Below are 11128 nucleotides of genomic sequence, written 5' to 3'. Positions count from 1 at the left end.
GCATATTTTTAGCAACTGGTGCCAGTGTCCAAATCCTGAAGAGACAGAGGAGACTGAGTTTGACCACTGTGGTTTGAATAGTTGTAAAAATTAATTTGGGGGAAATGAAGGGTCCCAGAATATAAACTTTGCATTGTAGTAGTGATTTGTCTAAATGGAGACTCCTAGAAATTTTGTTCTTGGCCTACAATATCTGGAGTTTGATTAGTGTTGACACAAACCCCTCCACAAATTTGGATAGGAATAGATGTTCTCTGTGTACAGTAGGGGAGGAAGAAGTTCCCCCAAATTGGCTGTAGGATATTAAATAGGAAATAATTAAACTGGAAACACTGAGCTCCTACAGTCAAAGAGGCATTGAATAGTGTCATTTGGCATGTCTTGGTGTTGGTAATTTTCCAAAATGCAGATTGGATTTTAGTTTGGACACCCATTATCTGGTGACTTCCTCATTGCCATGCTCTCCATTACACAGTAGAGCAGAAAACAACGTAATTGGCACATATGAATTGCAACCAGCCTGCACATGAACAAAGAAAGAAGTACAATTTTTTATGAAGTTTTAACTTTATTGCTTATTTTTTTATAATAAGAATGCATTTTAGCAGTCATTTATTCTTGGTTCTAGATGATACAACACAACCCTCTCCTCGTTCTACAGAGTCCATGTTGCATCGTCAATCACTCAGGAAATCCCTGTCCTGATGCACATTGTTTGGGTGGTTTTGTATGTCTATGCTTATCATGTGGTCATTTCCTAAGGAATCCCCTGTGTGCACAGAATCACAAGATATACTGCTTCCTCCCATTATCACTGGGCGAAGTATTTCTGACTCACTAGGCTCTTCACGGCGACCTTCACGTCCTTGTTTCTGAGGCTGTAGATGATGGGGTTGAGCATGGGAGTCAGCACTCCATAAAAGAGGGAGATGAGCTTGTCTGAAACATCCTGTTTGTCTGCCCGCAGTGGGTCCCTGGATTTGGGTTTTGCATACATAAAAAGAATAGTCCCATAGAAGATGATCACCACAGTAAGATGAGCAGAGCAGGTAGAGAAGGCCTTTCGCTGGCCCTCAGCCGAGGGGATCCTCAGGATGGTGGTGAGAATGAAAATGTAGGAGACAAAGATGAATAGAACTGGGACCCCCAGGAAGATCACATTGGCCACTGCCATACTGATCACATTGATGGAGATGTCAGCACAGGCCAACTTCAGGACAGCTAGAATCTCACAGGTGAAGTGGTTGATAATGTTGTCACCACAGAAGGGTAATTGTACTGCAAGAGAGATCTGCACCAAGGAGTTGACTCCACCAGCCAACCAGGAGCCGGCAGCCATGGGCACATAGGCAGCCTTGCTCATGACCATGGGGTACCTCAGGGGGATGCAGATGGCCACGTAGCGATCAAATGCCATCATGCCCAGAAGCACACACTCTGTGGCTCCCATGGCAAAGGAGAGAAACATCTGCACAGCACAGCCTGAGAAAGAGATGGTTTTCCTGGGAGTAAGAAAGCCATCCAGGACCAGAGGGATAGAAGAGGTTGTGTAGCAGATGTCCAGGAAGGAGAGGTTGCGCAGGAAGAAGTACATGGGTGTGTGCAGGCGGGAGTCAAGGATGGTCACCAGGATGAGGACCCCATTGCCCAGCAGAATCACCAGGTACGTCAGCAGGATGAGCACAAAGAACGTTTTCTCCAGCGTTGGCTGATCTGACAGCCCCAGCAAGACAAATTCTGCCACAGTGGATTGGTTGGCCACTTCCATTTCAGATTATCTCTCCTACCCTCAGGAAAACTGAGGACAGCAAACACATGTTTATATAGGGATCAGTATGTGAGGATACAATGAGATGCTTCCAGAACCTATCATTAAATGTACCTTTGACACACCAACTTGTAGTATCAGTGTCTAAGATTCACTGTCTTATAAAATGACATATAAAATTCACTGTCTACTAAAATGACCTTAAAACTCAGGATATATCACATCAAAAGCAGGAAAGGGACAGCCTAGAAATCTAATCAAACCATGATACATGAAAGAACTTTAGCTGGATCAATGATGTTAACACACTTGAAGGAAGGGATGCATAAAGATGAACCTACATGGAGACCATAAAGCATAAACCCAGAGGGTCAGCACTCACTGGCCCCTCTGGCCAGTCCTGCCTGTCCCCAGATTGTACCTGTAGTGTCCTAGAAAGCTGTTATATTCGCCAATGCTGACCACTGACATCACCTCGCTGCCCTGATTCTAATTCTGTGTTTGTATAAAGATTTTTCTGATGGTAATTTGGCTCCATCTGGAGTCCTATATGGAAGGAATATGATGAACACAGGCTAGGAAGATTGCTTGATACCTGGTTTATACTTTGTTCCTTAGGAGTTTGTTTGGTGGTCCCCCTTCATGACACTGTCAATAAGAGTTTCTGGCTGATAGACCGTGGAGACCCTAACAGAAGCACTTCCACGTCCCCCCTCTACCCACGGCCTTTGTCCGCAGCACTGCAGTTTCTTTAGTCTGCTCCAGCCCCGAGGGTTGGGGAGCAGGAATACAATCCAAGGACAAGCGTCCTGTAAGCCTCCCACCGTCAGCATCTATGATATTGTGACCAGGCTCCATACTTCTGGAGCTATTTTATAAGTCACAGCTCCTAGCTCAGACCCTTCTCTCTCTGAGTTGACCATTACAGCCACTGCAGTGCCAAAGGAAAGTAGACGGTTCTACCCAGCCTTGCAGAGAGGTCAACTCAAAGGAGGTATTGCCTATAGGATGTCCTTCAGTCACCATAGAGTGGTCCAGCACATCAGAGAAAAGCTCAAGCCTGAACTGCTCATGTTAATGATGAGGAAACTGAAGCTCAGAGAGGTCACAGGCAGCACAGACAGGGTCAGAACTGGAGCCTGGTTCCCAACCTCCTTCCTAGGGCTCCTTCCCTCACTGCTCTGATTGTATTCTGGCTCCTCCATTTGTGCCACAGCTTGTTTACTAAGGAGCAGAGAAGCAGTTATGAAGTCTTGGTCCTCTTCACTCTCCCTAGAACATTTGTGAAAGATACAGGTGTCCCACCTTTCTTCAAAATATCTGCCTGTAGCAGCGTTTGGGTGGGTGGGGTGTCTCTGGGCTTCACACATTGCTTCTGTGACTATTACACTGTTGCTGGTTGAGGAAGGTCAGATGGGAGAAACAAGGCACAGTCTGAGGTTATCCTCATGCAATTTGTAGAGACTAACTCTGGATATCAGAAATATTAAGGGAAAAGAGATCTGTTTTTAGAGTTATTAATACCATTGACTGGAAAGTATCAGACTTAGCAGGAATGCTGTAAAATAATTAGCCTTGCCTCTTTCACCTCCCCTGTATGAGCCTTCTATGAAACACAATTTTCCCATTTCTGCTTTGAACATCTTTAGTTGTGTGAGTGCACGGCTCCCACTCCTTTGCCAGACAGACTTGATTGTTAGAAAGTTTTCCCTTCCTATAAGGGGCAATTTCCTTCTTCCAGTGCCATCCCCACTCCTCATGTCTGCCTGACCCCACACGGGTCTGGACTCCCAGAACATGCCTGCTCCCTTCCCCTAGAAGAACCCTTTAGAGACATGGCAGCTGTGACCAGGTCTCCTTCACAACCGCCTCTTCTCTTCCTCCCTCCTGCCTGAAGAAGCTCTAGCCACAGAGAGAACTTGGTCTATGTCCAGTGTGGGGATAAGGCCATGCTGGGGGCAGGAGCTCACCTGGACAGAAGGTCTCATGGCAGGGAGGAGGATGGGAAGGCCTCTGGGCTTGGGAGGTGATTACTTCAGTGCCCACCTGGACCATCCCTGGCAAAGCCCTATCTGCTGGGCTGTGCCTGGGAGTGAGTAGCAAATCCTGTTTGGCTGTCTTGAGGCTCAGAGATCCCTTCAAATTTCACAGCAAGGTAAAGAAATTTAGGGTTGACCATAGCTGAAAGGGCTCTGGTGGCTCCTTTTCAGGGGCCTTCTCCATGTCCAGTTCGGTAACAAGAGAAAGGACAACACAAGCAGCTACTTCCCAGCGGTCCTGGTAGTCACGCCCAGCCTGCGTGCTCAGGGCAGACACCCTCTGCTCTTTGCCCCTTGCGCTCTCCCCAGAGGTTCTGGCATGGAGCCGTAGAGAAATTTAGAGCTCTGGATGTTTGGGGGTGGTTTTAATCCCAGAAGCAATTTAAAGTTTGGTAAGAGTCCTCACAGGAGTTTAAGGCCTATGTCACATAAACCCAATTAAATAAGTTACAGACAGTTCTATGTAAATCTTAACTCTCACGTCAATGTGCCTAAGATTAGGAGGTTCCTGTTCTGTCTTTGTTGACTTTGCTGGAAGTAGAGGGATAACAAAGGTCTGACCGTGCTTTGACCACAAGGGTGTCTGCTAGGGGTTCTCTGCACTTGTCTTTGCAAAACTAAATGTCAAAAACGAGAGGTAGAAGTTTTGCCTTGTTCCCGACAGACATATTGGTCTTTACATGCTCCAGAGCAGGCGGCCCTCACTGTAGTCCCTCAACACTGATCACCACAGTAAGATGTGCAGAGCAGGTAGAGAAGGCCTTTCGCTGGCCCTCAGCAGAGGAGAATCCTCAGGATGCTGGTGAGGATGGAGATGTACGAGACAAAGATGAACAGGACTTGGACCCCCAGGAAGATCACATTGGCCACTGCCATACTAATCACATTAATGGAGATGTGAGCACAGGCCAACTTTAGGACACTTAGGGTCTCACAGGTGAAGTGGTTGATGACGTCCCTACAGAAGGGCAGTCACATTGCTAGGGATGTCTGTACCATGGTGGTGGAGCTTCCAGCTACCCATGAGCTGGCAGCCATGGGAATGTAGGCAGATTTGCTCATGATCTCCGGATACCTAAGGGGGTTGCAGATGACCATGTAATGATCAAATGCCATCATGCCCAGAAGCACACGCTCTGTGGCTCCCATGGCAAAGGAGAGAAACATCTGAATGGCACAGCTTGAGAAATAGATGGCTTTCCGGGGGGTCAGAAATTTGTCAAGAATGAGGGGGAGATGGACTTGTGGTCGAGATGGTGGCATAGGTAAACACGGATTGCTTCGTCACACAACAAAAAAAAATTACAACTAAAATGTAGAACAACTAAATTGTAGACTAAATTACAACTAAAATTATGACTAAAATTATAACTAAAATGTAGACTAACCATCACTCAGTGCCACTAGAAATCAAGGTGAATGGAAGTCTGACAACTACGGAATTGAAGAAACCACATCCATCCAGACTGGTAGGAGGGGCAGAGATGTGGAACAGGCAGGTCCCACATCCACATGTGGCAGATAAAAATTTGGTAGGGATATCTTGGGAGCAAGAAGTCTCAGCCTCACACAAGACCCCACAGGCCAGGGTTTCTTCTAATGCCAGGAAAATAAGTCCCCACAACTTCTGGCTGCAAAAACTAGTGGGGATTTAGTCAATCGAAGAAACTTCTGGAGTCCCAAGTAGTTCCTTCTAAAGAACCCCCACACAGACTAACTCAGACTCATTCCCTCTGAGCTCCAGCACTGGGGTAACAACTTGAAAGTTACCAGTGGCATACAGGAAAAAACTGAAGTGTCTGGCATGAAGGTGAGAACTAGGGGACAGCTGTCTCCCAGGTAGAAAGGTGGGCAGAGGCCACTGTCACTTTTCTAAACACTCCCCCCACAGAGCCAGAGAACCAGCAGGCTGGTGTCATATCTGAGCCTCCATCAACTTGGATAACACTGTTTGCACCACCCTGGAGATCCCCACAGGCTCTGCCCCACCCAAGCTGCTTTTCCATATGAATAGTTGGTTTTGGCTTACGCTTCACAACTTCCTAAATCCTCTCAAAAAGCAACAGCCAGCCTCAGTGAGCCCCAGGCCCTATACTCCTTGCTTAGTGGCCCTAGGCCTGGCACTAGCACCAACCAGCCGAGCTTTACAGCTTGGCTTCACCTGGGAATCTCCAAGCCCAGCACAAGTAGCAGCCATCTCAGATTGCTCTATAGCTCAGGCAGGGTGGCCCTGGGCAAAACACAGGTGGAGGCTGATCTTGGCCTGCACCACCCAGGAAACTCCAGAGCCTGCACACCCAGTGGACAGCTACAGACCATGTTGGTGTACCACCATCCTGCTCCTGCATGGATGATGCTCCATGGAGGGCGGAGATAGGTGGTTAGTGGTCACAACCAGTCCTTGCAGCTGACTGCCCTGGGTAAATCCCTCCCATTGACCTGCCAACAGAAATTAAGGCTCAAAAACAAGAGGAGCGTGTGCCCAGCCCAAGTGGAGGACATCTAGAGTACCCAGCTTGGGTAATAGGGGAGGCTGTGCCACCAGACCCTACAGGACACCTACTATATTAGGCCACACTACTAAGACATGGAGTCATAGCAGCTCTACCTAATACATAGAAACAAACACAGGGAGGCTGCCAAAACAAGGAGACAAAGGAACGTGGCCCAAATTAAAGAACAGATCAAAACTCCAGAAAAAGAACTAAACAAAATTGAGATAAACAATCTATCAGATGCAGAGTTCAAAACACTGATTATAAGGATACTCAAGGAACTTAGTGAGGACCTCAGCAGCACAAAAAAAGATCCAGTCAGAAATGAAGGATACACTAACTAAAATAAAGAACAATTTACAGGCAAACAACAGTAGAGTGCATGAAGCTGAGAGTCAAATCAATGATTTGAAACATAAGGAACCAAAAAACAACCAATCAGAAAAACAAGAAGAGAAAAAGAATCCAAAAAAACTGAGGATAGTATAAGCAGCCTCTGGGACAACTTGAAGTGGTCCAACAATCACATCATAGTGTTGCCAGAAGGAGAAAAGAAAGAGATAGAAATTGGGATTCTATTTGAAAAAATAACATAAGAAAACTTCACTAATTTGGTGAAGGAAATAGATAAGCAAGTCCAGGAAGCACAGAGATTCCCAAACAAGATGGATGCAAAGAGGTCCACTCCAAGACACATCATAATTAAAATTCCAAAGGTTAAAGATAAAGAGAGAATCTTGAAAGTAGCAAGAGAAAAGCAATTAGTTACCTACAAAGGAGTTCTCATAGACTGTCAGCTGATTTCTCAGAAGAAACTTTGCAGGCTGGAAGGGATTGGAAAGAGATAATCAAAGTCATGAAAAGCAGGGACCTACAGTCAAGATTGCTCTACTCAGCAAAGCTATCATTTAGATCAAAGAGAAAATAAAGAGCTTCCCAGAGAAGAAAAAAATTAAAGGAATTCATCATTATCAAACCATTATTATATGAAATGTTAAAGAGACTTATTTAAGAAACAGAAGATCAAAACTATAAACAATAACATGGCAATAAATACATATCTATCAACAATTGAACCTAAAAAACAAACTAAACAAACAAGTAAAGCAGAGACAGAATCATGGATACGGAGCACATTTTGATGGTTGCCAGATGGGAGGGGAATGGGTGAAGAGGTGAGTGGATTAAGAAGTACAAATAGGTAGTTACAGAATAGCCATGGGAATGTAAAGTACAGTATAGGAAATGGAGTAGCCAAAGAACCTGTGCATGACCATGGACATGAACAATGGTGGGGGATTGCCTGAGGGAGTTGTGGGTGCTGGGTGGAGGGGAGGGAAAGGAAGAAAAATTGGGACAACTGAATGGCATAAGCAATAAAATATAATTAAAAAAAAAAGAATGAGGGGGACTGAGGAGGCAGTGTAGCAGGTGTCCAGTATGGGGAGGTTCCACAGGAAGAAGTACATGGGCATGTGCAGGTGGGAGTCAAGGACGGTCACCAGGATGAGACCCCATTGCCCAGCAGGACCACCAGGTACATCAGCAGGATGAGCACAAAGAAAATTTTCTCTAGTCTTGGATTGACAGAGAAGCCCAACAAGACAAATTCTGTCATAGCAGATTGGTTGGGTGCTTCCATTTCAAACTCTCTTTCATCCCTAGGAATACTGAAGACAGAAACTACATGCTTATTTTTTGTATATATATAGGGGTCACAATATGATGTCCCTAAAAGTATAAATAAACTCATTCTGTGGGAGTCAACTATAAAACCACGTTATATAAAAGCTGGGCTAGGTATCAGTGAAAAGCAGAAAGCATACACTCTAGAAACTTAATGAAATAATAATATGAATTACATTTCTGTCTAATCAATGATATTAATATACCTATAGCAAAATTGTATGCCTGCATATGCTGTGTGTCTCCATCTCTTTCCAGGGAAGCAGAGGTATCTGAGTAACTCTGTCTCTCTCATATAATTGGGGACCTCCAGCTATCACAGCTCAGGGACCCTGGCCATTGACATCATATGGCTCTTTCCTCTGGATCTAGGTCCTCCCTGTACAGCCAGTTTCTATTATAATTTGACTTCCCACAAGTCTTATAAAGAGGGGCTGTGCTGCCTTGAAAACATGAAGTTTCTTGTCTCTTTAGCAGTTTTATTTTTTATACAGCATCTAGTTTGTAGTTCAGTGTTTTGTCAGTTTAGTTAGTAGGAATCAGTCAACTGATCTTTACTCTTCTTTGAATGATCTTATCAAACTGAATTTCTGGAGCCTGTAACATGGAATACCCATCAAAGTCTTTGGAAATCTGTTTTGTAGATTAGTCCTTGTGTGTTGCCTCCCGTAACCACACCTGACCTGTCTGTACCTCTGCCACCCTGGGACTTGACCCAAGGAATAAAATCCCACCTGATGGTTAGAACCCACTCACAATTCACATCCCCAGCCTGGGTTAAGATGAGTTACACAACGTCCGGTGCCATTCAGAGGCTTTGCAGATAGCATCCTATGTAAATCTACCTAGCATCCCAGAATATCCAAAGCTACATTGTAGATCATCACAATTTTACTGCCAAAGAGATTAGGAACACCAGAGGTCACGAGGCTCTGTCGCAGGATGCCCAAAACAGCACCTGGATCTGGCTATGTAATACTACCAGTGTGCTGGTTAAAAATACAGATTTTGGGGGTTCTCCTTTGCAGGTGGTCTTGGAAATCAGTCTTTTTTGTTTTGTTTTTATAAATAAACGCTTCCCATGTACTTCTGATGTATACCAGTCTCCCGAATCATTGACCTCTCAGTTTAAAGGTGGAGAAACTGATGTCAGGAGAGACCTGTGAATTGCACATGGCTCTGAAGAAGAGATAATTTCTTCTAATTGGTAATGATACAGTGTCTAAAGAGTTTATCCCAGGATATCAGGAATTAAGGGATGGGGGGATCATTTTTAGAGAAAGGCTCCTATGTTATGAGGGAGCACAAAATTTGAGGCTTGGCAGAAACTTCAGATATTAAACCAATTCAGTCCTCTCCTATAACCCGCATTTTAGAGGAATCCTCTCTTTAGGAAGTGATTTCTCCAACTCTGCTCAAACATTTCAAAGTAGGGGCTCACAGATTCCAATGTTGTTGGGGAGCCTGGGCTGTTAAGAGTCCTTGAGGGACCTGATATCTGCCTTTTTTAACTTCTCCCTTCCTCCACTGGTCCTAAGTTGGCCTCCTGAGCTCAAGTGACACAGGCCCGCTCCTTTGCCACAGCAGCAGCCTTCAGAGCTCTGAGAATAGCTGTCTGGTCCCCCAGCCCAGTCCTGCCCCCAACCCCCTCCCTGCACAGCCCTCTTTATATCAGCCTCTTTTCTTCCCTCCCAAGTGGTAAAGAGCTAGCCATAGAGGTCACTGGCTCTTACCCAGTGTGGGGTCCTGTCTAGGCTGGGTTGGGTGTATTGCTTGCACAAAGGCAGGCCAATGGAGTGGAGAAGCTGCCAGTTTATTGAAGCCTGGAGAAACGACTGCCTCTGGTGTTACCTGTCCATCTAGGTGATACCAAGCCATAAACCAGGCAGTTCATACAGATTATATCTCTCACAGGAGCTGTTCCATCAACACGTGATTACACACTCAAATCAGCACATACTCTATAAGTGTTGTCTAACTTCCTGGTGTCTTTTAATGACCCTGAGTGTAGAGGGGTCCAAAGTACTGCCACAGCTAATAAAAGTGACAGCTACTCACAGTGTCCTTGCCTGACCCTGGAGCTCAGTGAGACAAGGAGACAAAGGCTGACTCTCAAGGCCGAGGCTCAGCCAGGACACCCAGGGCAGGCTGGCAAGCCATGTCCAGCTGCTGGGCCTAGGACCCTATTCTCTGTGTTCCACACTGTTCTCGAGGATCCCATGACAACTCTCTCAGGAATTTTGGGCTGGGTTGCTTTGGGCCACGTCCTATCCCAGAAGTAATTTAAAGTTTGGTGAGAGGCTCAGAATTTAGACTTCACCCCACAGACCCAATTAGGCGATGTTGGGAAATGTACCCTAAGCTCCCCTGTCACGGCATGGCAATCTCAGTTTAGGACAGTCTCTGACCAGGTAATCAGAGTTTCCCTGGGCTTTGTTCACAGCGGTTGGTCCAAGGTGGCTCTGTCATTGGTCCTCAGAGAACCTAGAAGGGAAGCACTGGGCCTAGTGACTCACATATTCCTGGGAACTTGGGACCAGCCAGATTCCTCACCACCAGGCACCTCCTCCCCTGCACTCAGCAACCCAGTGTGTTCTCTCTCTCTCTCTCTGGCCTGTACACTACTCTGAACTATCTCTATGCTACAAATATGTCATATGTGCCAGGCTTTGTGCCAGGTACCAAAGAGTAGGGGCAGGTGGGGGACATGTTTGCAGGAGAAATGTGCAGGACCAGCCTGGGATGCGAATAAGAGGGATGGAGGGGAGAGTGACCCTGGGAGGCATTTAGGAGAAAGAAATGACAGGATTAAGAGCTAGATCTGGGGTGGGAGATGCAGGAGAGAAAAGAATCAACAAATGGCTAAAAGAGCTGATCTTGTCAACCGGAAGAAAGCCCAGGAGGAAGTAAGGAGAAGGGCTTGTCTGGGCTGGTGGGGGGGGGGGGGGGGCAGGGCGGTTTCTGGCATTTCAGTGCACAGTTTCTATGTCTTTTCTGACCAGATCCAGGCTTGTTCCTGGAAATAAATACATGGCAAAGGAACCGTTTCTGTGATTGAAGAGTTTTTGGCCAGTTAGATTGGTTTTATTTGAGATAAAGGGGAGATGTTAATATTAATAAGCATCGCCATTCATTTACAA

At 45.8% G+C, this 11128-nt stretch overlaps 1 protein-coding gene and 1 pseudogene across 1 annotated transcript; both read right to left on the bottom strand.

Moving 5' to 3' along the window:
• Positions 1-811: 811 nt before the first annotated feature.
• On the bottom strand, positions 812-1768 carry LOC112304490 (olfactory receptor 13C7). The gene has a single exon (XM_024560109.2). The coding sequence runs from the start codon at positions 1766-1768 to the stop codon at positions 812-814; it is 957 nt and encodes a 318-aa protein (XP_024415877.2).
• A 2740-nt stretch (positions 1769-4508) lies between these two features.
• Positions 4509-7944, bottom strand: LOC112304387 (olfactory receptor 13C7-like; annotated as a pseudogene).
• Between the last annotated feature and the right edge of the window lie 3184 nt (positions 7945-11128).

This window comes from Desmodus rotundus, chromosome 1, assembly GCF_022682495.2.
Source record: "Desmodus rotundus isolate HL8 chromosome 1, HLdesRot8A.1, whole genome shotgun sequence".
NCBI classification, from domain to species: domain Eukaryota; kingdom Metazoa; phylum Chordata; class Mammalia; order Chiroptera; family Phyllostomidae; genus Desmodus; species Desmodus rotundus.
The sequence above is the reverse complement of the archived record's forward strand: the minus strand, read 5'-3'. Positions and strand labels throughout refer to the sequence as shown.

Coding starts and splice junctions, on each gene's coding strand:
- LOC112304490 (XM_024560109.2), bottom strand. CDS start 1,768: ATGGAAGTGGCCAACCAATCCACTGTGGCAGAATTTGTCTTGCTGGGG.